Raw genomic sequence first — 27,942 nt, forward strand, 5'->3', positions numbered from 1 at the left:
GATGAACCAGGCCTTAACTGTCACATAGCACCGCCCAGCAAGGTCATCTCTTGAAACAATTTCCACATACAGTACAGCCCCCTAGTCATTGTAGTGAAGTCCCTCTGCCATGTGGGGGATTTCCAGACTATTAGTTTACTACAGGGCCAGGCAACAAGTAAAGGTACCGTCACATTAAGCGACGCTGCAGCGATAGCGACAACGATGCCGATCGCTGCAGCGTCGCTGTTTGATCGCTGGAGAGCTGTCATACAGACCGCTCTCCAGCGACCAACGATGCCGAGGTCCCTGGGTAACCAGGGTAAACATCGGGTTGCTAAGCGCAGGGCCGCGCTTAGTAACCCGATGTTTACCCTGGTTACCAGCGTAAAAGTAAAAAAAACAAACACTACATACTCACCCAGCATCCCCCAGCTTCTGCTTCCTGACACTGACTGAGCTCCGGCCCTAACAGCACAGCGGCTTTCACTTTCACTTTCGGGCCGGCGCTCAGTCAGTGTCAGGAAGCAGACGCTGGGGGAGGTATGACGCTGGGTGAGTATGTGCTGTTTGTTTTTTTTACTTTTACGCTGGTAACCAGGGTAAACATCGGGTTACTAAGCGCGGCCCTGCGCTTGGTAACCCTATGTTTACCCTGGTTACCAGTGTAAAACATCGCTGGTATCGTTGCTTTTGGTGTCAAACACAACGATACACGGCGATCGGACGACCAAATAAAGTTCTGGACTTTATTCAGCGACCAGCGACATCACAGCAGGATCCTGATCGCTGCTGCGTGTCAAATTAAACGATATCGCTAGCGAGGACGCTGCAACGTCACGGATCGCTAGCGATATCGTTTAGTGTGACGGTACCTTTAGGAACTCTCTAGAAGATAGTAGAGTCTTCCTAATACAGCGACTGACCATTCTAATGTTTCCTAAGGGGGAGGGAGCCGATAAGACATCCAGCAGCTGTTCCTAAAAATAGTAGGACTTTTAGTTGTGGTCACAAGAGCTGTATGGGCAGTCCCTCATCTACAACAGGAGCTGAACCATCTTTTAGGAGCATTTCACAGGATTACCATGAGGTAAGGACAGATCGAAGACGGTCATCGTTGTCATCATGGGGGCAGGGTTGAACGCTGTGATGTCCTCGGCGATTACTCTTCTCATTCTGGTCATGGAATTTTTTTGTGCCTGGTTTATGAAAGCTATATTAGAAGAGATAAAAAATATAATAAAATAAGTTTTACTGAAAAATCCACATATCATTCAAAAATGGAAAGCAAAGAAATGCTGCTTCTCCTTAGTCAGCTGCAGAGGTTTATCTCCTGGCCATGTTACCCACATTGGACAATATAGGTATGTTGTTTCTTTATGCACAGTTTGGCTATACTCATGTTCTAAATGATTTTACAATACTAATGATTACCACAGTTTATGATCATTACAATTGACTCTACTGTACTTCAAGAAAAATACATGTAAGGCCGGCGTCACACTAGGCGTATGAAAATATGGTCCGTTTTTTACAGCCGTAATACGCAGAAATGTTCCCAAAATAGTGATCCGTATGTCATCTATAGGCAGGGTGTGGCAGCGTATTTTGCGCATGTCATCCTCCGTATGTAATCAGTATGGCATCCGTACTGCGATATTTTCTCGCATGTTTGCAAAACCGACATACAATGGATCCATGGGCTCAAATATTCGTTAAAACATATATACAGTCTCTATCTATATATATATACTAGCTGAAGAGCCCGGCGTTGCCTGGGCATAGTAAATATCTGTGGTTAGTTATAGCACCTCACTTCTCTTATTTTCCCATCACGCCTCTCATTTTCCCCATCACATCTTTCATTTTCCCCCTCACATCTCTCATTTTCTCCCTCACACCTCTCATTTTCCCCCTCACTCCTCTTATTTTCCCCCTCACTCCTCTCATTCCCCCCTAACACTTGTCATTTCGACCTCACATCTGTCATTTTCCGATCACTCCACTATTTTCCCTAACTCCTCTCATTTTGCACTCACACCTTTTCATTTTCACCTCACACCTCTCATTTTCATCTCAGTATATATATGTTTGTCATCTCCCTTATATATAGTATACACCTGTATGTCATCTCCTGTATATAGTATATACCTGCATGTCATCTCCCCTGTATATAGTATATACCTGCTGTGTGTCATCTCCCCTGTATATAGTATATACCTGTATGTCATCTCCTCCTATATATAGTATATACCTGTATGTAATCTCCTCCTGTATATAGTATATACCTGTGTGTCATCTCACCTATATATAGTATATATCTGTGTGTCATCTCCTCCTGTATATAGTATATACCTGTATGTCATCTCCTCCTAGACATAGCATATACCTGTATGCATCTCCTCTTGTATATACTATATACCTGTAGGTAATCTGCTCCTGTATATAGTATATACCCGTGTGTCATCTCCTCCTGTATATAGTATATACCTGTATGTCATCTCCTCCTGTATGTAGTATGTACCTGTATGTCATCTCCTCCTCTATATAGTATATACCTGTGTGTCATCTCTCCTGTATGTAGTATATATCTGTGTGTCATCTCCTCCTGTATATAGTATATACCTGTGTGTCATCTCCCCTGTAAATAGTATATACCTGTGTGTCATCTCCTCCTGTATATAGTATATATCTGTATGTCATCTCCTCCTGTATTAGACCTCATTCACATGTTATTTGGTCAGTATTTTTACCTCAGTATTTGTAAGCTAAATTGGCAGCCTGATAAATCCCCAGCCAACAGTAAGCCCTCCCCCTGGCAGTATATAATAGCTCACACATACACATAATAGACTGGTCATGTGACTGACAGCTGCCGGATTCCTATATGGTACATTTGTTGCTCTTGTAGTTTGTCTGCTTATTAATCAGATTTTTATTTTTGAAGGATAATACCAGACTTGTGTGTGTTTTAGGGCGAGTTTCGTGTGTCAAGTTGTGTGTGTTGAGTTTTGTGTGGCGACATGCGTGTAGCAACTGTTTGTGTGTCGAGTTGCATGTGACAGGTTAGTGTAGCAAGTTGTGTACAGCAAGTTTTGCGCATGGCGAGTTTTGCGCATGGCGAGTTTTATGTGTGGTGCCTTTTGAGTATGTGCAAGTTTTGTGTGAGGCAACTTTTGCATGTGTTGCAACTTTTGTGCATGTGGCAATTTTTCCGCGTGTGCAAGTTTTGCGTGTGGCGAGTTTTCCATGAGGTGAGTTTTGCATGTGTGGCGAGTTTTGCATGTGGAGAGTTTTGCGCGTGGCGAGTTTTGAGCGGCGACTTTTGTGTTTCGACTTTTATGTGGCGAGGTTGGTGTATGTGTGGTGAAATGTGCGCTGAGGGTGGTATATGTGTTCGAGCACGTGGTAGTGTGTGGCGCATTTTGTGTGTGTGTTCATATCCCCGTGGTGGTGTGGTGATTATCCCATGTCGGGGCCCCACCTTAGCAACTGTACAGTATATACTCTTTGGCGCCATCGCTCTCATTCTTTAAGTCCCCCTTGTTCACATCTGGCAGCTGTTAATTTGCCTCCAACACTTTTCCTTTCATTTTTTCCCCGTTATGTAGATAGGGGCAAAATTGTTTGGTGAATTGAAAAGCGCGGGGTTAAAATTTCACCTCACAACATAGCTTTGACGCTCTCGGTGTCCAGACGTGTGACTGTGCAAAATTTTGTGCCTGTAGCTGCGACGCCTCCAACACTTTTCCTTTCACTTTTTCCCCATTACGTAGATAGGGGCAAAATTGTTTGGTGAATTGGAAAGCGCGGGGTTAAAATTTCACCTCACAACATAGCCTATGACGCTCTCGGGGTCCAGACGTGTGACTGTGCAAAATTTTGTGGCTGTAGCTGCGACGGTGCAGATGCCAATCCCGGACATACACACACACACACACACATACACACATTCAGCTTTATATATTAGATATATATATATGTCAGTGAGATATATATATATATATATATATATATATATATATATATATACTGTATTCATATTTAATTCAGCGCTAGATAGCAGAAAAGACGGTAATTTAATTGCCGGCTTTTCCTATCTCCTTCACAAACCCGACATGATATGAGACATGGTTTACATACAGTAAACTATCTCATATCCCTTCTTTTATTACATATTCCTCTTTACTAATGTAACAAGTGTCTTGGTGTCAAATTTGTGGGCTCTAGCTATTAAAGGGTTAAATCGCGGAAAAAAACTGGCGTGGTCTCCCTCTCAATTTTCTCCGCCAGAGTGGGAAAGCCAGTTACTGAGGGCAGCTATTAATAGCCTAGAGAGGGACCATGGTTATAGGACCCCCCCTGGCTAAAAACATCTGCCCCCAGCCACCCCAGAAAAGGCACATCTGTAAGATGCGCCTATTCTGGCACTTAGCCTCTCTCTTCCCACTCCCGTGTAGCGGTGGGATATGGTGTAATGAAGGGTTAATGTCACCTTGCTATTGTAAGGTGACATTAAGCCAGGTTAATAATGGAGAGGCGTCAATTATGACACCTATCCATTATTAATCCAGTAGTACGAAATGGTTAATAAAACACACACATTATTAAAAAGTATTTTAATGAAATAAAGACACATGTTGTTTTAATATTTTATTATAGTCTTAATCCACCTGAAGACCCTTGTCACCTGAAATAAAGTTAAACAAAACAAACAACAATATTCCATACCTTCCGTTGTTCAGTCTTGTCCCACGCTGTAAATCCATCTGAAGGGGTTAAATCATTTTACACCCAGGAGCTCTACTAATGCAGCTGTGCTCCTGACTGTAAAACTTGGTGAATGAATGGAATGCAGGGGAATGTACTGTAGTTACCTCGAGTCGCGGTGATGCGCCCCCTTCTGGATGAACTTATATGAACTCGAGCCTGGGAACTTTTCAGAATATTCTCTCATGCTCGAGTTCATATGAGTTCATCCAGCAGAGGGCGCATCACCGCGACTCGAGGTAACTACAGTACAATATATATATATATATATATATATATATATATATATATATATATATATATATACCTATTCTATGTGTACACATTTATTCTACCTATTCTATTCTGTCAGTGTGATTTTACTGTACACCGCCCTGAATTACCGGCTTTTCTATAGAACACAGCTGCGTATTTCTCGCAAGTCACACTGCTGGTCCGTGTGTAATCCGTAATTTTCTCACCCCCATAGACTTTCATTGGCGTATTTTTTGTGCAATACGCTGACAAACGCAGCATGCTGCGATTTTCTACGACCGTACAAGACCGTATAATACGGATCCGTAAAATACAGCAGATAGGAGCTGGACCATAGAGAATCATTGTACCGTATGCAATCCGTATTTTCTGCACCTCTCATACGTCCGTAAAACACGCCAGTGTGACGCCGGCCTGATGCTATATGATGTACAATAACAAATTGCATTGTGTTACCGTGAATACTTTTCTGCCCAATGATGACAAAAGTATTCTCAGAGTGATACCTTTATTGGCTAACCAGAAAATAATATGTTTGGCAAACATATTATTTTCTGGTTAGCCAATAAAGGTATCACTCCTTAGAATACTTTTGTCGTCATTGGGCAGAAAAGTATTCACATCAATGTAATGCAATAGAAAGACATTAATGAAAATGTCCATATTATGGGAACTAAAGATTCAGAAGCAACCTTTTATCAGTGAGCCATTTTATCAGCCTGCCAAAGAATATCTGGGGCGAAGCTTCATGCCAGAGACATACAGCTAACAAAAAATTTAGAGGCTAACTAGGACTGGCCCACAGGAGAACAGGAGAATCCTCCGATGGGCCCTCGTGCAAGAGTGGCCGCCACCCACTTTTATGAGCAGTACTTGGCACAATACACTTGATTCACTAGTGTACAAAAACAGCATATTATTCATTAAACAGTCTACCCAATTCATGGTTATATAAATTTGTGAATAAGGATAATGTCACATTTGCATGCAGTTGAAAAATGGAGCCCTGGACCCTGGAGTTGGTTACTGGTGGGCCCTTAGCAAACCAGTCCAACACTGCAGGTTTACTTGCATGGATCCCACAACCTTAAAGGGGTTGTCCAGGATTTCAGACATTTATGACCTATCTTAAGGATAGGCCATCAATATTTATCACTGGGGATGCGAGACCCGATACCCCCACTGATCAACTGTTCCAACTGGCAGCAGCCATAAGTGCTCAGTTGTGGAACTGCACAGCACAGCTCTATCAACTGCACATCCGCCACCTATTCAAATCAATGGGGCCATCAATGTTAAAGTCCCGCACAACTCCATTAAAGGAGTAATACCATCGAGTATATTTATCGCCTACCTACAGGAGATGCCATAAATGTAGAATAGATGTGGATCCTACTAATTGGACAAACATCTATGTCAAGAACAGGGCCTTAATGTGTGCTGCTGGCAGTAGAGAGATTGGTGGAATTCGCTTTCATTTCTATGGCAATTCTGACCATCTCTCCTCTGAAAGCAGTGCACAACAGGGTCCAGTTCTAAAACAGATGCAGCTTCCATTGGTAAGATCTACATTTATTATAATAATAATAATAATAATAATAATAATTTTATTTATATAGCGCCAACATATTCCGCAGCGCTTTACAACTTATAGAGGGGACTTATACAGACAACAGACATTACAGCATAACAGAAATCACAGTTCAAAACAGATACCAGGAGGAATGAGGGCCCTGCTGCTCGCAAGCTTACAAACTATGAGGAAAAGGGGAGACACGAGAGGTGGATGGTAACAATTGCTTTAGTTATTTGGACCAGCCATAGTGTAAGGCTCGGGTGTTCATGTAAAGCTGCATGAACCAGTTAACTGCCTAAGTATGTAACAGTACAGACACAGAGGCTATTAACTGCATAAAGTGTATGAGAACATGATGGAGGAACGTGATTATGTTGTTGTTTTTTATTAATAGGCCACATATTATACATTTATAGTATAGCCTGTGGACACGCCATATATGTACATGATGGGATTATATCTTTGAACCTCTTACCACATATCTTGGATACTTCTCTAAGGGTATGTGCACACGTTGCGGATTTCCTGTGGATCCGCAGCGTTTTTTTTCTGTGCAGAAATGCAGCAGATCCGCAAGTGATTTACAGTACAATGTAAATCAATATTGAAAAAAAATGCTGTGCTAATGGTGCGGAAAATTCTGTGCGGAAACGCTGCGGATTAAAAAAAGGAGCATGTCACTTCTTTTTTGCGGATCTGCAGCGTTTTTGTACCCATTCCATTATAGAAATCCACAGGGGTAAAAAACGCAGTAAATCTGCACAAAATCCGCACAAAAAACGTGTCAAATCCGCACCTGCGTATTCTGCCAAGAGATGCAGAATCGGCACCAAAAATTCCTAAGCCTAATCCGCAACGTGTGCACATAGCCTAAAGAAAAACTTGGCCGAAGGTCTAGTCTTCAGCTGGATTGCCTGCATGCCGCTGTATAGATAAGGCTCAATAAGGTCGGAGCTGCATTACGTACATTCAGTTTATGTGCTGGGAAAGGATCTGACCATGTCATAAACCACATGAAGTGCCTTCTGGCATACATTTTCGGATTTGTGTCTCAGCTGCACTGAGCAGTGAAGTTGACCACACAACTATGCCTACACCTGCATGCATTCTTTAGGATGTTTCTGATGTGCCCGAATACATTGTGAACCTAGCAAGCTTTAAGCTGGATTCACACATGGTGCCCGAGAAAGGCATAGAAGAACCTCACATGATTAATTGCGAAATACTATAATTTCATGGTAAGTACAGGTGACATTCTCAAGTCATAATCCATGTGTTTTACCTTTACTTCAAATTCAGTTTGGGGTAAACTATGTGCAGTTTTGCCGTTCAACAATGGGCCACCCTGCAGATTAAAATCAGCTGATTCCACAAAGAATCGGATTTACTATACATCTAAGTTCAGGTACAGACGACTGTAGAGTCTCTCATTGGAGAGAATCGTACAGATATACAAATGATGCTTTGATCAAACTCTGATCAGTGGAGAGCATAATGTGATCCAATTCTCTCAGATGAGAAGAAGATGGAGCATAAAATGTCTCCATCTTCTCCATTCTATCAATGTGCAGAAATCTGTCAGCCTAGTACAGTCCGACGTTGTCCACACACTCATTGACATGCATGGCTGAGTGGGATCCAAATATTTGATCAAACTCCGGCATGTGATTTTTTTTTTTTCCTTGGACAGACTCTGAGAAACATATCGGACACGTTCATGGCCCTATACACTAACATTGGTCAGATTGCGATCCAACCTTTGTCAGATCGCACTCGGACCAAAAAGTACGCTAGGCTGGACCTGTCCTCATGTGTGTGGTGGCCTCCTGATTGTTGTCCATTGGCAGATGTGAAAGCACGGATGGGGCATACTGAATGCCAGATGGTATTCTTCTACCATCAGATAAGCCATGTCCGCCTCTCCACATTGAAACATGCACATTCTGCTCGACTTTTCAAGTCTACAAATTGAGTCCAGTTTTCTGGCACTTTCCATAAAGCATCACGTTCTTCTAAAAACAGAGGTTGTTTTCATGACATCACATTTGGCAGTTCTTCCACATTTGAAGGTGAGTCATTTTCATATGTGATAGCAGCGATGCCATATTACACCTGTGTTATCCTTTCTGGCTTCTGGGTTACTTTTACTGATCTCATGAATTGATATTTTCTTGTATGATAATGTCAGAATTATGTATTAGTTGTATGTTTGTTTTTGTAAACTCCTAATGTATTGCATGGACTTTTTTTCAAGGCAACCAGCTAAAGTCCTTTGGTATGACCGAGCAAAGTACGTGTTTCTGGAATTCTGTGTTGAGAACAGCCAGAATGTAAAAGTGGACATAGAAGACCATAAGGTCATTTTCAGGTGGGTAATGATAGATAGATAGATAGACAGACAGATAGATAAAATATTCAATTAATAATGAAAATAGCAACAAATGTGAAATTAGTTTTTATTTATGTGCATATACAGTACAGACCAAAAGTTTGGACACCTTCTCATTTAAAGATTTCTCTGTATTTTCATGACTATGAAAATTGTACATTCACACTGAAGGCATCAAAACTATGAATTAACACATGTGGAATTATATACTTAACAAAAAAGTGTGAAACAACTGAAATTATGTCTTATATTCTAGGTTCTTCAAGGTAGCAACCTTCTGCTTTGATGACTACTTTGCACACTCTTGGCATTCTCTTGATGAGCTTCAAGAGGTAGTCACCGGGAATGGTTTTCACTTCACAGGTGTGCCCTGTCAGGATTAATAAGTGGGATTTCTTGCCTTATAAATGGGGTTGGGACCATAAGTTGTGTTGTGCAGAAGTCTGGTGGAAACACAGCTGATAGTCCTACTGAATAGACTGTTACAATTTGTATTATGGCAAGAAAAAGCAGCTAAGTAAAGAAAAACGAGTGGCCATCATTACTTTAAGAAATGAAGGTCAGCCAGTCTGAAAAATTGGGAAAAAACTTTAAAAGTGTCCCCAAGTGCAGTGGCAAAAACCATCAAGCGCTACAAAGAAACTGGTTCACATGAGGACCGCCCCAGGAAAGGAAGACCAAGAGTGACCTCTGCTTCTGAGGATAAGTTTATCCGAGTCACCAGCCTCAGAAATCGCAGGTTATCAGCAGATCAGATTAGAGACCAGGTCAATGCCACATAGAGTTCTAGCAGCAGACACATCTCTACAACAATTGTTAAAGGGCCACTGTCACCCCCCCCCAGCCGTTATAAACTAAAAGAGCCACCTTGTGCAGCAGTAATGCTGCAGTCTAACAAGGTGGCTCTTTTAGTTTTTGATTCATTTATTACCTCAATAAAGCGTTTTAAAAATTGGCCACAAATACCAGATATTGTACCGGGAGGCGGTCCGAATCGTCCTCTATCAATTTCCCAACTGCCGTCACTCTTCTCTTCAGGGGCGATGGTCACTGCCCCCTTCGCGCTGTTGCTTCTTAAATCCGGCGCCTGCGCTGTGCGTGCCTGCCTGGGGCAGGCGCAGTCTTCATTGTCAGTCACAGCTCAGACGCAGGGTGCCTGACTGCGCCTGTGCGGCCACCCTGTTCCTGAATCCCCGCCCCGCACTGTGTTATTCATTATGCACAGTGCGGGGCTGGGGTTCCTGGGCATGCGCACTGCGCTTGTCAGACGCTCCCCCGGTCCCCCGCCTTCCAGCGTTGTTCTTTGTGGCTGTTCAAAACGTCGGCAATGAAACCTGTATATTCCGGCAATGCTGGAAGGCGGGGGACCGGGGGAGCGTCTGACAAGCGCAGTGCGCATGCCCAGGAACCCCAGCCCCGCACTGTGCATAATGAATAACAGTGCGGGCCCCAGGCAGGCACGCACAGCGCAGGCGCTGGATTTAAGAAGCAACAGCGCTCAGGGGGCGGCGACCATCGCCCCTGAAGAGAAGAGTGACGGCAGTTGGGAGATTGATAGAGGACGATTCGGACCGCCTCCCGGTACAATATCTGGTATTTGTGGCCAATTTTTAAAACGCTTTATTGAGGTAATAAATGAATCAAAAACTAAAAGAGCCACCTTGTTAGACTGCAGCATTACTGCTGCACAAGGTGGCTCTTTTAGTTTATAACGGCTGGGGGGGGGGTGACAGTGGCCCTTTAAGAGGAGACTTTGTGCAGCAGGCCTTCATGGTAAAATAGCTGCTAGGAAACCACTGCTAAGGACAGCAACAAGCAGAAGAGACTTGTTTGGGCTAAAGAACACAAGGAATGGACATTAGACCAGTGGAAATCTGTGCTTTGGTCTGATGAGTCCAAATTTGAGATCTTTGGTTCCAACCACCGTGTCTTTGTGCGACACTGAAAAGGTGAACGGATGGACTCTACATGCCTGGTTCACACCGTGAAGCATGGAGGAGGAGGTGTGATTGTGTGGGGGTGCTTTGCTGGTGACACTGTTGGGGATTTATTCAAAACTGAAGGCATACTGAACCAGCATGGCTACCACAGCATCTTGCAGCGGCATGCTATTCCATCCGGTTTGCATTTAGTTGGACCATCATTTATTTTTCAATAGGATAATGACCTCAAACACACCTCCAGGCTGTGTAAGGGCTATTTGACCAAGAAGGAGAGTGATGGGGTGCTACGCCAGATGACCTGGCCTCCACAGTCACCAGACGTGAACCCAATCGGATGGTTTGGGGTGAGCTGGACCGCAGAGTGAAGGCAAAAGGGCCATCAAGTGCTAAGCATCTCTGGGAACTCTTTCAAGATTGTTGGAAGACCATTCCCGGTGACTACCTCTTGAAGCTCATCAAGAGAATGCCAAGAGTGTGCAAAGTAGTCATCAAAGCAGAAGGTTGCTACCTTGAAGAACCTAGAATATAAGACATAATTTCAGTTGTTTCACACTTTTTTGTTAAGTATATAATTCCACATGTGTTAATTCATAGTTTTGATGCCTTCAGTGTGAATGTACAATTTTCATAGCCATGAAAATACAGAAAAATCTTTAAATGAGAAGGTGTGTCTAAACTTTTAGTCTGTACTGTATTATAAAAGCAAAAGTGTGGCAAATCTAGAGTACAGAGGTAGCACTTATACTTGGGCACTGGTGGCTAAGGCCACGTGCACACAGTCAGTATTTGGTCAGTATTTTACCTCAGTATTTGTAAGCCAAAACCAGGAGTGGGACAAAGACTGAACGTTTGAACGTGGCCTAAAGGGGTTAAAATTTCTTCTGCAATGTATGAAGACATCATTATTATAAATGATGCATAGGATGTTCCAAATCTGTTTTCTCTGCATCGTTTTTGGCAACTCATTGATTATAAAGTCTGGTTCACCAGTCAGATCTTTCAATGGATAACTTCTAGATAGTCAACTGGAACCAAATAGGGATTAGGTCTCATTCAGATATTTTCATGTACGTGTTCTATACATAGTTTTTACTGGCAGAACGAGTATCCATTGTAATTGCTGGGCTTACTGTTTTGTGGACGGTGTGTTTGAAAAAAATAAATAAATCACGGATCGGCATCACCCATACCAGTCTCAGTCTCATCAGTATGCAGTTTGTGTGCTGTCTATTAACATTGCGAAGGATAGGAGAAGCTTTGTAATTTAATAATGTATCCCTGTGTGAAAACATTGATGAAACACTGATGGCAAAAACTGACCAAACACTGATAAAACTCGGATCCAAAACTGATGACACTTGGTGCTTTTTTACATGTGCAAAAAACAGTTCGATGTCTGAATGAGGCCTTACATGTAATTGGGCATAGTTTCCACTGCAAGCAATGCCAATCCTCCATATCAGTGATTGTAGAGTGAGGAAATAAATTTTACATAAAATAGAGGAATAACCAGATTTTCTTTTCCTTTTGCTGCGCAGTTGTCTAAATGAAGATAACATTCAAATCTATAATGAGATTGTGGTGTACGACAGAATACAACCAAAGGTAAGAAGGCGCTATAACTAATGAGGGTAATAAACTTCATCCAACCCTAGATTTCAAAATACAAATTGCATATATTTAAAAAGGTTTCTTAGACCGGATGAGGCTCATGTACTTAATTTAATAATCCACATAAGGCCGGTTTCACACGTCTAGATAATTCCGGTACCGGAGAAATCGGTACCAGAGTTATCCGTGTCCGTGTGTCCGTGTGCTCACGTGGCACATCAGTGTGGCACACGTGCGACAGCCGTGTGCCACCTGAGGACCACACGAACTGTGCAGGTGACACAGCGCTACAGTAAGCGTTGTCCCCTGCTTGTGCTGAAGCCGGCATTCATCCCTTCTGTCCTGCTCGGCTGAAAGCAGCGCTTGCAGGAGAGAAGGGAGGAAAGATCAAGTTGTTTTTTTAAATAAAGTTTGGGGGTCACCTCCCTCCTCCCATCCCCTGTGCGCCCGCCCGCTTGCAGAGAAATACTCACCCAGCTCCCGTGATGTCTCCTCTCAGCGCTGGCAGCTTGTCCTGTGTGAGCGGTCACGTGGTATTAAAATAAGCGTTTTAAGAGTCCATCTGTAGCTGTAGTTTGGCTTTCCATTCCTTTTACTTTCAAGATGATGACATCATAATGTTTTCCTTTTATACTGGAAAATCTGGTGACAGATCTGCTTTAAAGGAGTTTCCACTACTAGGATAACCCTTTCTTGAACTAAATGCTTGGCCGTAAGAAAATAAAAAAACCTATACTCACCTTCCATCCTGCCGCCATTCCATCTGTGTCAGCACTTGCGGTCCCGGGTCTCTCATGCGGTGTTGTGACACATGATGCTCGGCACCCAATCAGCGCTGGCATCACTGTCCCTACCTTCATACGGATTGAACATGAAGAGGAAGCCAGGGATCAGCTGCAGCCCAGATCCTAGTAGTGGACAACCACTTTAAAGCAGCACTATGACTTTTTTTTATTTCATCGCTTGACTTTTGGATATGGGATGGACCCCACTCCTTCTTAAAACCACCATAACTACTGTAAACCTAGGTACTAAAATAAATACACAAAACACATTATTTTGGTTGTCAAAATGGCCACAGCTTTTATTCAAATCACAGGATTAAATAATCACAGTAGGAGTCAGGTGGAGTGCTAGTACATTGGGATTCACAAGTACTGCGATATCCCCATCTGTCTGACATACAGCACCAGGACAGACAGCCATAAAGGGGCGGCACGCACTGGCTTGCCATTCAAGCAGAGCCAGTAAACTTTCAGGGCACCAATGACCCTATTATCCTCACTCCTGTGCTTAACCACTGTGCCCGCCCCTGATTGATGTTACCATTACAACGTCCTTGAGGCTGGCCACCAAAGCCGAGCCTGCTCACCACCATGAGGTTTTACATCCTCTATTAGTTAAAATGAGTCCACCTTAACTTGTCTGCAACTTCCACCTGACTCCTAAACCACAAAGCCGTGACGGGTTAAATATTCCAAGTCTCATTTGACACCTTTTTTTTTTTTTTTTTTTTTTTTTTATAAATAATTAAATCATTTTTGTAAACTTAAAAACTAGAAGTCCCTGCAAAAGCATTAGTGGGACTAAACTTGGCAAACCCCCGACTCACAAAGAGTCATCCTACAGCGCTCAGGAGAGGAAAAACCCCCTGTGGAGGAAACCTCCAGGGAACCATGGCTGAAGGATTGCCCTTCCCTTGGGCTTAGAAGGTTACCACAAATAATAACTCTTTATAGCCAATATACAATTGAACATGGTACAAGATATACAATGACAAATTCAAAAATACAATGAAAAATTTATCATTAAACAAGCAATAATTAAAAAGTTTAAGGACAAAGATTATAAACAGGGCGGGAGGGCGGGTAATGTTTCCTCCTGTCCATCCTGTGAGAGAGAGAGGGAGAGCCAGAGTTGCCTCCCCTATATAAGCCCCACCCTCCTCACAGTAATACACCAGGCACAAACATCTAAACTTCCTCTTAAAGCAACAACACTCTTGTTTAAAATCTACACCGCAATACAAACAAAAGCTGCAGGAGTTCTCGGTCCACCCATCCCCAAGTCATGTCCACCTCCATCTAGTCTCCGGTGGTTTCTTGACTTTTGGATATGGGATGGACCCCACTCCTTCTTAAAACCACCATAACTACTGTAAACCTAGGTACTAAAATAAATACACAAAACACATTATTTTGGTTGTCAAAATGGCCACAGCTTTTATTCAAATCACAGGATTAAATAATCACAGTAGGAGTCAGGTGGAGTGCTAGTACATTGGGATTCACAAGTACTGCGATATCCCCATCTGTCTGACATACAGCACCAGGACAGACAGCCATAAAGGGGCGGCACGCACTGGCTTGCCATTCAAGCAGAGCCAGTAAACTTTCAGGGCACCAATGACCCTATTATCCTCACTCCTGTGCTTAACCACTGTGCCCGCCCCTGATTGATGTTACCATTACAACGTCCTTGAGGCTGGCCACCAAAGCCGAGCCTGCTCACCACCATGAGGTTTTACATCCTCTATTAGTTAAAATGAGTCCACCTTAACTTGTCTGCAACTTCCACCTGACTCCTAAACCGCCACCAGCGAGGCCATTTGACACCTTGAATGGACTCGACCCCCATCACCCATCCTAATAAAGTCATCAACGAGTTCTGCATGCTATGGAAAGACTGTGCATATAAGTAACAAAATTCCAGGACTACAGATTAATTTTAACAATGCAACACTACCAAATTATGATCAATAATACGGTAACTACAGCAAAATAACAGCCGCTAAACATGCTGCAATGCGGATCCTATAATGGGTAATGCAGAAACTAAACCATAATAAAGGGGGTAGCCACAGTCTGACTACCTGTATAATGACATCTGTCATGCCTCAAAAACTATTATACCGCATGTATTGTAGCCAGCTCTAATAACTCACTAATTCACAGATTTTTGTTCTAGAAACCACCATTACATACAGTTGCTGGGCTGTGTAGTAACCAATTCTTAAACCCACTTACTATTACTACCCAAAAAAGTGATGAGTGTATATAAAGAGAAAGATATTATAAACAAGGAGAAATTAAAAGCCATACACCATATAATATCAACATTATAACCGATCATTAAATAATTTGAACAATTTCTGTAATATTTGGACATAGTAAATGAAATAAGCCTATAGCAGAAAATTCTACAAAGGCATTATTAATAACCTTGCCACGCCATTGTTAATTGCTTTACAGGCATTTGATAACAAATACCATTAACCCTCTCCAACTGGGACAAAGGCATTGGGAATAGGCACATCGCCCTTCGTGTTAATGCGCTTGATTTCTTCACCCTTAGCCGCTCCCACTGGCTCAAGGGCATCGAGATGCACTTTATTACTTTTCCCTTAGTCACTCCCACTGACTCCAGGGCACCCATATTAGGTACATTGCTCTTCAGTTTAATGCCCCAGATTACTGCATTGTCCAGAGGACAACCTTGAAAGAAACAAGAGTTAGTCAATATAAACAGTCAAAATCTGTGCCTCAGCATTCTCAAGTCACATGAAAAAAGAGAGCGTCCTTGAAGCTAACGATTGTATTGAAATGCATGCCTTTTTTTTTTTTTTTTTTAAGCTATTGTTCCTAGCTCATAGGACCCAATTTAATTTGTAGGCATGTAGAATATGATTGCCATGTCCACAGGGACTTTACCCTAACTGGGTCTTGTAGGATATAAATGCTTCTGGAGACCAGGGGGCCATACTGTGATGGTCACTCCTCCACACCAGGGGGCCATACCAAAGATGGCTACCCCTCCATACCAGGGGGTCATACTATGATGTACACCCCTCCATCCAGGGGTCATACCCGAGATGTTTACTCCTCCACACAAAGGGTCATACTATGATGAATACCCCCCTAAACAGAGGGTCCATACCTGAGATGGTTACCCCTACTGACCAAATCATAATTAGCTTCAAGGACCCACTAAAAAAGAAACAAATAAGTGCTTTTTTTTTTTCTTTAATACCTTTATTAAAAACAAACATACAATAACCCAACAAAGCATAAATAACCTTAGCTCGCTGGGAGGAGTCCTTGAAGCTCATAAGATCTGGCGATTACCAAACATAAAGTGAACATAAAATGTACCAACAATTACTCCCAGCCGTTACCCCACCAGCTCGGGAGCACCATAACCACAGGGTTCCAATGTTCACTTGCACCTCCTGAGGATCCGACAAACCCTTGCCGAAACTCCCCTCCACATTTCACCAGATCCAGAACCATATTTAATACCAAACGGAAGAATCCATATCCCAATGGATCCCCCAGACCAATTTGCAACCAACTTCAAGGACCCCCCCAACTGCCCGGCTCCAGGTAATCCACTCAGTCTGTGCTATCCACCATCTTAGGTAATATAAAATTAAGCACTCGGTGGGTATACACCATTCCTGCAAATATATGAAGGGGACAATATAAGAATTAAAACAGCATACAATAAAACATCAAAGCATAAAGAACATTAACATGCTGGGAGGAGTCCTTGAAGCTCATAAGATCTGGTGATTACCAAACAAAAAGTGAACATAAAATGTACCAATTACTCCCAGCCGTTACCCCACCAGCTCGGGAGCACCACAACCACAGGGTTCCAATGTTCACTTGAACTTCCTGAGGATTCAACAAACCCTTGCTGAAAATCCCCTTCCACCATTCACCAGATCAAGAACCAAATTAAATTCCAAAAAGAGGAATCCATATCCCAATGGATCCCCCAGACCAATTTATCACCAACTTCAAGGACCCCCCCAACTGCACAAGATGTGGGAGAAGTGAAGATGAAAACACCATGTAAGTTTACAACCAAGGTATATTACAGGTTGATACTGGAAAATGTCCCATCATAAGGTCAGATAAATTCGATGATGGGCAATGCTGTGTTATATGCTGTAACAATAAAGAAGCCACCTGCTCCTCTCCAGCAGTTACAGAAAGGCTCTCTTATCACCAGCTGCACATATATCGTAAGAAAATATAATATGTAGGTCTAGTATAAGCTGCATGCAGCCATAAGTGTACGTGCAGAAAACTGCAAGGTCTGTGTCCCCAGTCAGTCACGCTACCTACATACAATAGACAGGGATGAAAACTGGGCCCATGAAGTGTTCTCCAGAGCAAGGTGCAGCATCACACTAGGAGTCCCCACTCACTGCCCGCCATGTGCTGAGTTATTAGTGCCCACTCACTGCCAGCCATGACTGCGTTAGTAGTGCCCACTCCCTGCCTGCCATGTGCTGTTATTAGTGTCCATTCACTGCCCGCCAAGTGCTGAGTTATTAGTGCCCACTCACTGCCTCCGCCATGTGCTGAGCTATGTCCACTCACTGCCTGCCATATGCTGCATTATTAGTGCCCCACTCACCACCACGCCATGTGCTGAATTACTCCCTGAATATTTATTGACACCTGATAATATATATATAGTAAGGCTCCAGGTAATGCACTCAGGCTTGTGCTATCCACCATCTTAGATATATAGAAAAAGGGGGGTGGATATATCAGGCAGGACAGCATGCAACATAATAGGACTAAAGGCTGCCATATCTCCAGAAATAAAGCACGGATTTGGAAGTCATACACAAATTATATGTGCAGCAAGGAAAGTAACCTGGAGACCCAGGATCTAACATGTACTCAAAGTCTGTATACATGATAAGCATGCTGCACAGAGATGGAGCCTTTACTCATATATCACATATATATAGTGAGAGTAACCTGGTTATGCTGGATCTGTACCCCCAGCATCACCAGACTGTACTGTAGCAGAGATGAGGTCACATACAGGTCACCAGACTCCATAAATGGGAAGGGGGGGAATCAGCACACTGCCAGGCAGCATGCAATGCACAGACATGAAGTGCAGCCTCTTACCCTCATATATATACGGTATATATACCATCCCATTACTGCTCCCCCTCACCAGTGACTAGTCCCTGTAACTGCCCAGTTCCGCGCTAGCAATAGCAGACACTGTATGTGTCAATCCTCTGACCCATCATACAGATGCTCAAAACTCATGAAGACTCTGTATAATACAGCAGAAATGTGATACAGCAGCCATGTCTGTAAGGAGATCACACAGGAGCTGTCTCTGCAGTGTGTGAGGCAACTTGTAACAGACCCATGAAGGAACATGGCAGCTACATGAATCTCTGAGGTAATACTGCTCCCAAATAAGATGTAAGACCTGATACTACACTGATACATGATTAATATGGAGTAGTATATCAGCCATGTCTGCAGGGAGGTACACATGAGGGAACATGGCGGCTACATGAATTTCTGAGGTAAAATTGATCCCATATATGATGTAGGAGCTGATACTACACTAATACATGATGTGTGAGGTGCATGTACTCCTATCAGCTATAATGTGAGGTGATAACCCCAGTATTATACTCCCTGAAACTGCAGACATGTTTCCTCCTGTCCATCCTGTGAGAGAGAGAGGGAGAGCCAGAGTTGCCTCCCCTATATAAGCCCCACCCTCCTCACAGTAATACACCAGGCACAAACATCTAAACTTCCTCTTAAAGCAACAACACTCTTGTTTAAAATCTACACCGCAATACAAACAAAAGCTGCAGGAGTTCTCGGTCCACCCATCCCCAAGTCATGTCCACCTCCATCTAGTCTCCGGTGGTTTCTGGAGTGGTGTCACTATTGTAAGTCTCCAGCCCCCAGTAATTTACTCACCAGTCACCGTCTTCAGCTGTTCCAGACGCCACTCCTGTTGACTTCTGCAGGTTATGACCTGCCGGACCACGCCAATGTTCGCTGGGCGAGCCGGAAGTAATTTCTTAACCCCTTAAGCCCCAAGGGTGGTTTGCACGTTAATGACCAGGACAATTTTTAAAATTCTGACCACTGTCCCTTTATGAGGTTATAACTCTGGAATGCTTCAACAGATCCTGATGATTCTGACACTGTTTTCTCATGACATATTGTACTTCATGATAGTGGTAACATTTCTTTGATATTACCTGTGTTTATTTGTGAAAAAAACGGAACATTTTGAAAATTTCGCAATTTTCCAACTTTGAATTTTTATGCCCTTAAATCACAGAAATATGTCACACAAAATACTTAATAAGTAACATTTCCCACATGTCTACTTTACATCAGCACAATTTTGGAACCCAATTTTTTTTTTGTTAGGGAGTTATAAGGGTTAAAAGTTGACCAGCAATTTCTCATTTTTACAACACCATTTTTTTTAGGGACCACATCTCATTTGAAGTCATTTTGAGGGGTCTATATGATAGAAAATAACCAAGTGTGACACCATTCTAAAAACTGCACCCGTTAAGGTGCTCAAAACCACATTCAAGAAGTTTATTAACCCTTCAGGTGTTCCACAGGAATATTTGGAATGTTTAAATAAAAATGAACATTTAACTTTTTTTCACAAAAAATTTACTTAAGCTCCAATTTGTTTTATTCTGCCAAGGGTAACAGGAGAAAATGGACCCCAAAAGTTGTTGTGCAATTTGTCCTGAGTACGCTGATACCCCATATGTGGGGGTAAACCACTGTTTGGGCACATGGCAGAGCTCGGAAGGGAAGGAGCGCTGTTTGACTTTTCAATGCAAAATTGACTGGAATTGAGATGGGACGCCATGTTGCGTTAGGAGAGCCCCTGATGTGCCTAAACATTGAAACCCCCCACAAGTGACACCATTTTGGAAAGTAGACCCCCTAAGGAACTTATCTAGATGTGTGGTGAGCACTTTGACCTACCAAGTGCTTCACAGAAGTTTATAATGCAGAGCCATAAAAATAAAAAATTGTATTTTTTCACAAAAATGATCATTTCACCCCCAATTTTTTATTTTCCCAAGGGTAAGAGAAGAAATTGGACCCCAAAAGTTGTTGAGCAATTTGTCCTGAGTACGCTGATACTCCATATTTGGGGGTAAACCACTGTTTGGGCGCATGGCAGACCTCGGAAGGGAAGGAGTGCCGTTTGACTTTTCAATGCAAAATTGACTGGAATTGAGATGGGACGCCATGTTGCGTTTGGAGAGCCACTGATTTGCCTAAATATTGAAACCTCCCAAAAGTGACACAATTTTGGAAAGTAGACCCCCTAAGGAACTTATCTAGATGTGTTGTGAGAGCTTTGAACCCCCAAGTGTTTCACTACAGTTTATAACGCAGAGCCGTGAAAATAAAAATTATTTTTTTCCCACAAAAATTATTTTTTAGCCCCCAGTTTTGTATTTTCCCAAGGGTAACAGGAGAAATTGGACCCCAAAAGTTGTTGTCCAATTTGTCCTGAGTACGCTGATACCCCTATGTGCGGGGAACCACCGTTTGGGTGCATGGCAGAGCTCGGAAGGGAAGGAGCACCATTTGGAATGCAGACTTAGATTGGTCTGCAGGCGTCACATTGCGTTTGCAGAGCCCCTAATGTACCTGAACAGTAGAAACCCCCCACAAGTGACCCCATATTAGAAACTAGACCCCCCAAGGAACTTATCTAGATGTGTTGTAAGAACTTTGAACCCCCCAAGTGTTTCACTACAGTTTATAACGCAGAGCCGTGAAAATAAAAAATCATTTTTTCCCACAAAAATGTTTTTTTAGCCCCTGAAATTTGTATTTTCCTAAGGGTAACAAGAGAAATTGGACCCAAAAGTTGTTGTCCAATTTGTCTTGAGTACGTTGATACCCCATATGTTGGGCTAAACCCTTGTTTGGGCGCACGGGAGAGCTTGGAAGAGAAGGAGCATTGTTTTACTTTTTCAACGCAGAATTGGCTGGAATTGAGATCAGACGCCATGACGCGTTTGGAGAGCTCCTGATGTGCCTAAACAGTGGAAACCCCCAATTCTAACTGAAACAATTACCCTAGCTCCAACCCTAGCCCCAACCCTAACACTATCCCTAGCCCCAACCCTAGTCCTAACCCTAGCCCTAACCCTAACTCTAACCCTAGGCCTAACCCTAACCGTAGCCCCAACCCTAGCCCTAACCCTAGCCTTAACCCTACCCCTATCCCAAACTCTAGCCCTAACCCTAGCCCTAACCCTAAAGGGAAAATTGAAATAAATACATTTTTTTAATTTTATTATTTTTCCCTAACTAAGGGGGTTTGATTTACTATTTATAGCTATTTTTTATCGGATTTTTATGATTGGCAGCCGTCACAGACTAAGGCTGGTTTCACATTTGCGTTTTTTGCCGCTGCGTTTTAGTGCAAAAAAAGCATGCGTTTTTTTTCTATATTTAACATTAAAAACGCATGACGACGCATGCGTCTTTTCTATGCTTGCGTTTGGTTGCAGAAATGCAACATGTAGTAATTTCTAGAGGCGTTTTTTTGCCGCATGCGTTTTGGTTGCGTTTTAAACGCATGCGTTTTAATAGAAAAAAACAATAATACACACTGATAAGCCACCCCCACCATCAAGGTGATAAAGGGATCCAAACCCTAACCCTAACCCTAACCCTGATAAGCCACCCCCCACCATCAAGGTGATAAAGGGATCCAAACCCTAACCCTAACCCTGATAAGCCACCCTCCACCATCAAGGTGATAAAGGGATCCAAACCCTAACCCTAACTGTACCCCTAACCCTAACCCTGATAAGCCACCCCCCACCATCAAGGTGATAAAGGGATCCAAACCCTAACTCTACCCCTAACCCTAACCCTGATAAGCCACCCCCCACCATCAAGGTGATAAAGGGATCCAAACCCTACCCCTAACCCTAACCCTAACCCTGATAAGCCACCCCCCACCATCAAGGTGATAAAGGGATCCAAACCCTAACCCTCTCTACCCCTAACCCTAACCCTAACCCTGATCCTGATAAGCCACCCCCCACCATCAAGGTGATAAAGGGATCCAAACCCTAACCCTACCCCTAAGCCTAACCCTAACCCTAACCCTGATAAGCCACCCCCCACCATCAAGGTGATAAAGGGATCCTAACCCTAACCCTACCCCTAACCCTAACCCAAACCCTAGCTATTTCTATTTATAGTGGGTTTTCTAGATGATTTTGATGATTGGCAGCTGTCACACACTTCTCAGCATGCGTTTCAAAAACGCAAACGCAGGAAAAAACGCATGTAAATGCGGCAAAACGACGCTTTTTTTTTACCGCATGAGAAAACGCATGCGTCTAAAAAACGCAGCATTTGCACGCGTTTACATGCGTTTTTTCACCACCTGCGTTTGCGTTTTAAACGCTGCGTTTTTAAACGCAAATGTGAAACTAGCCTTAAAGACGCTTTTTATTGCAAAAAATAGTTTTTGAGTCTCCACATTTTGAGAGCTATAATTTTTCCATATTTTGGTCCACAGAGTCATGTGAGGTCTTGTCTTTTGCGGGACGAGTTGACATTTTTAATGGTAACATTTTTGGGCATGTGACATTTTTTGATCGCTTTTCATTCCGATTTTTGTGAGGCAGAATGACCAAAAACCAGCTATTCATTAATTTCTTTTTAGGGGGGCGTTTATACCAATCCACGTTTGGTAAAATTGATAAAGCAGTTTTATTCTTTGGGTCAGTATGATTACAGCGATACCTCATTTATATCATTTTTTTATGTTTTGGCGCTTTTAAACGATAAAAACTATTTTATAGAAAAAATAATTATTTTTAAATCGCTTTATTCTGAGGACTATAACTTTTTTAATTTTTCGCTGATGATGCTGTATGGCACCACGTTTTTTGCGGGACAAGATGACGTTTTCAGCGGTACCATGGTTATTTATATCTGTCTTTTTGATCGCGTGTTATTCCACTTTTTGTTCGGCGGTATAATAGTAAAGCGTTGTTTTTTGCCTTGGTTTTTTTTTTTTACCGCGTTCACTGAAGGGGTTAACTAGCAGGACAGTGTTATAGGTGGGGTCGTTACGGATGCGGCAATACTAAATATGTGTGCTTTTATTGTTTTTTTTTATTATTTAGATAAAGAAATGTATTTATGGGAGCAATATATATATTTTTTCTTTATTTAGGAATTTTTTTTTTTTTTTACACATGTGAATATTTTTTTTTTACTTTATAACATTGCCCCGGGGGTGGGGCATCATGTTATAGCGTCAGATCGCTGATCTGACACTTTGCACAGCACTGTGTCAGATCAGCGATCTGACATGCAGGGCTGCAGGCTTACCAGAGCTTGCTCTGAGCAGGTGCTGGTAAGCCACCTCCCTGTGGCCATTTTGGATCCGAGGCCTGCAGGGATGAGACGCTCGGTACAAGGTGAGCACATCGCCTTGTACCGAGGGTCTCAGGGAAGCACGCAGGGAGCCCCTCCCTGCGCGATGCTTCCCTGTATCGCCGGAGCGCTGCGATCATGTTTGATCACAGTGTTCTGGGGGTTAATGTGCCAGGGGCGGTCCGTGACCGCTCCTGGCACATAGTGCCGGATGTCAGCTGTGATGGTCAGCTGACACCCGGCCGCGATCGGCCACGCTCCCCCCGTGAGTTCGGCCGATCGCATATGACGTACTATCCCGTCACTGGCAATTAAGTCCCAGGTCACCTCGACGGGATAGTACGGCATATGGGATTAAGGGGTTAATGAAAGTCTCAGAACCAGAACGAGGTTCTCATAGACTTTGGCCGGGGTCACACTTGCGAGTGCAATGTGAGAAACTCGCACGAGCCTCTCGCATCAATACCCGGAACTGCCTCCGGCACTCGGGACCGGAGCGTTCAGCTGCATAGAAATGCATGCAGTCGCACACTTCGGTCCCGACTGCCAGCGGCAGTGCTGGGTATGGATGCGAGAGACTCATGCGAGTTTCTTGCATTGCACACGCAAGTCTGACCCCGGCCTTACACTGAGAGCTTGTAACCGTTACCTCTGACTCAGTTAAAAGCTGAGGTCACAGCATGGCAGATCGGGAATGGAACGGTACCTATAAAAGATGAAGACGTTGCATTTTAATGTTTTGCAAGGAGAATGTATAATTGGTGAAGAACCGTCCATCAAGTTCAACCTATGTCTTTTTCCACCGATAACTATGTATGTAAATACAACAGACTTATCAGGTCTAAGAGACCTATTTAGTAAATTGAATGTGTCACATGACAAACTGCATACATTATGCTCAGTGGGATTAAAGGTATGGGGCTTTCACAATATTAGGCACCTAAGGAGACTCCAAGATGACCATTTGGCAATCCAATGTAGTCGAGAAGGAGAGAGGTGGCATGTGCATGTGCAGCGCCCCAGAGTCCTGGTCGTTGCAGTAGCATGGTTCAGCCACTAAGGGGGGCCATGCTGCGTTCGATGGCACGGAAGGAGTTCTCTGAGCAGGTATCACAGTCACCAATACATTTCACAGCTGGGCCTCCGGGGGGAGCTAAGGGTGCTATTCATTAGGCCACTCCCCACCATAGTGGGTAAACTGGGGGTCAGGCAGGAAGTTAGAGAGAGAACGCTGACGGGATTGAACGGAGCAACACCTGGTGGCAGAGGGTGTTGTGAAGGGAGAGACTGTAGGGTCTCTGCCAGGGGTGGGATCCTGGCAGAGGCTTGGCATGGAAAGAACGTAAAGGGACCGTGCCTGCTCAGCATAGCGGCGGTGCCCAAGGAAGGACTAAGAAGCGAGATAGATTGTGCTGAGTGAGAAACGAAATCAAGCGAAAGGAGATACCAGTGAGGGTTGTGCTGAAAGAGGCAGCACCTTACTGAGGCGCACTACCGGTGGCCGGAACGCCGAGGAGGTAAAGAGTTTCAAGCCATACCTCAGACCTACGGCAGGGCAGTTAGCTTGAGGCGGACTGTCTCACGCATCACCCAGGAAGGCAAAGGGGGGTACCAACAGGAGAGGGGCGCAGATAGAGTCCCGGAAGATCTCCGAGCCTCCCCGTCATACGGGTGCGTTCCTACGATAGTATCTGGAGGGACGAGGAAGATCATTGCGAATTAAGTTGTTGTGAGGGAACACGAGAAACAGACACAACAGTTGTGGGGTACTTTCCGTAAGCACAGCAGGGAAGGACTGCAACACATAGCGCTAGAAGGAAGGCACCGATTTCCACCTGCAAGGAGAGCTCTGGAAGTGCCATTGGACCGGCCGGACTTGCGCAGCCTGGTGAGCCGTATTCCGGACTGAGGACCCAGAGAGCTTCAGTAAAGAGGTAAAGAGACTGCAACCTGGTGTCCTCGTTATTTACCGCGACCTGCACCCCACAACTGCACCGCTACAACATCACTTATTGCACCGGACGTCCCCCACTGACAGACAGGGCCACGGACCGGGTCTAGCTACCGTGACAACCCCAGGACTGAGACCTAGAGGCCCGGCTCCGGGTACCCCTCGGCCCTGCGGCGGTGTGGGGGCGCTCCAACTTGGCGTCATGAACAGGATCTACTTAAGCCTGAAGAATCAGGTCATGTGTGCCTAGAGACTGTGATTTACTGTGCTTGGACTGTACTTTATTGTAAGACTGTGCTGCGCCATTAGCCGCCAGAAGTTCCCGCCAAAAGGCGCCGCCATTGCTACACCCCAGGAGAAGGAGGGTGTGTTATGGGCGGAGACTCTCAGTGTGGCGCGAGAAATGGCTACCGCCCCCTGCACTTCTGGCTGCAAAGAGATGACCTGCCCCAAAACAGAAGACAACCCCCTGAGATGCAACGGCGGGAAGCGGGTGATGGAGAAGCCCGACCTCAGAGAAATGGCGGAGTTAGGTGCATGCACTGCCAGCGATTATCAGGCGGCGATGATGAACGGCGAGTGCCTGAGCGAGGAAGAAGCAGTTCCGGCCTGCCCTTCTTCACCGGAGATGGACCGGAAGCCTGCGGATCCGACAGCGGAGTTACGTTCACCAATCCCGACCTCGGAGTTAGAGGAGGAGGAACCACAGCCAGCGGAGCCGAATCCGAGCATCCCATTGGAGGAGCCCCGGTCCGGGCTGCAGCAGATTCCAGCGTCTTTGTTAACGGACCGGAGCGGCACCGATGGAACCACATCAGGCGCAGGTATGGGCGGCGCCCTACTCCCCTGGACGGTTCTGCTCTCCCGACCGATCCTCCCCACAACAGTAACCCCGCGTTTACAATCGACCGAGCGGTTCTCACCCCCGGTGCGTTGGGGAAGTTGTTACCACCATTGCCAACCAGGTGGGGAGAGCCCATAGAAATGGACCCAGGAGGGGTGATGTTCCGATGGGATGTTCCCTGGGTCGAGCAGGATGGGATTCCAATGGAAGGTCTCACTATTGCGATACTTACCTGGGACCAATACAAACAATGCGTGCTCCAGCATTGGGGACAGCGCACCGAAGTTGAAAGACGGGAACTGCAGAGCAAAAAAATGATCTATGATGGGACGGATGCTGTCAGGCGAGGGACGGTGGCGGCATTCCACCCAAAGAAGGGGTGGGGTTCCATTTGGGAGTCGGGTCTACCTACTGGCATCTTCGTTGCCGGCTACGATGTGGAGACCCCCTGCTGTGATCGAGAAAGTGAACCACTCCGGGAGGGGGATCAGGTGACATATACCCGCCACTGGAACACACAAGGATGGCGTGCCCGGAAAGTTCAGCGATGCGAGTCTGAGAGAATGGCACCTGCGGCCCCAACTGTGGTCAATCCAGGGCTGCCAGATCTTGTTACTGTTTCTACTGTACGCTTTGTAGCAGCTCCTGAACTTGCCGACAGAGTTAGGCTTCAAATTCAGACAGCAGGCGACCAGGTGGTCCCTGCGGAGCTTGCCGCTGGTGTCCGTGCTACAGTGGCCGGGGTTCAGGAGCCCGAGCCACCTGAAAAAGAATAAACCTCGATACCATGAAAATGTAAATAGTTACTGTTTGTCTTTTATTCCTTTAAGTTGCTGCTAAACCCGCCCAGGGTTAATGGATCCCTTTGTTGACCCGGGATCCCTGTGTTTGTTTTCCTTTTCTGAAGTTGTTGCACAAAAGTTATACAAACTGCAGAAATCATGGACTGTGCATGATTCGAACTTCCCTTGTAAATAGTTTGCACCTTCTTAAAGGTGCTCCCTACTGGTTTTAGCCAAAGACACTTTGCGAAGATATTTGTCCTATTTGTTTGAGCTAAAGACACTTTGCGAAGATACCATGCCGGAACCTTTGCATGGGCCGGTAGGCTGAGGAGACAAGCTATCTTAGAAAGACTTGGTCTCCTCTTAAAGGGGATGTGAGAAACTGAACTTGAGAGAGATACTGTTGCAGAACAGTAATGCCATAATGATGCCTTGAAAAGAAATGTAACTGTTTTACATGCTAAGTTATATGTGTTGAATTTGTTAAAATGTGAAATTTGAATAATGTTTTGAAGACAGGAAAGATGCAGAGAGCCCGTAGGGGTAGAAGTAGAGGTCTGCATAGTTGAAAGTAAGAGAAGTAATAATGAGGG

General features: G+C 44.3%; 1 protein-coding gene across 2 annotated transcripts in view; it reads left to right on the plus strand.

Moving 5' to 3' along the window:
• Positions 1 to 901: 901 nt before the first annotated feature.
• Positions 902 to 27,942, plus strand: part of PTGES3L (prostaglandin E synthase 3 like) — a 57,353-nt gene continuing 30,312 nt past the window's right edge. The window contains exons 1-3 of one of the 2 annotated variants that reach the window (XM_077252065.1): positions 902 to 1,069; positions 8,835 to 8,948; positions 12,451 to 12,517. In XM_077252065.1, coding sequence (XP_077108180.1) covers positions 1,065 to 1,069; positions 8,835 to 8,948; positions 12,451 to 12,517 — 186 coding nt within the window. In that variant the 5' untranslated portion in view covers positions 902 to 1,064. The remainder of the gene's footprint in view (positions 1,070 to 8,834; positions 8,949 to 12,450; positions 12,518 to 27,942) is intronic. The other variant, XM_077252064.1, reaches the window with a different exon arrangement.

The sequence above is a fragment of the Ranitomeya variabilis genome, chromosome 4, assembly GCF_051348905.1.
Source record: "Ranitomeya variabilis isolate aRanVar5 chromosome 4, aRanVar5.hap1, whole genome shotgun sequence".
Taxonomy (NCBI): Eukaryota; Metazoa; Chordata; class Amphibia; order Anura; family Dendrobatidae; genus Ranitomeya; species Ranitomeya variabilis.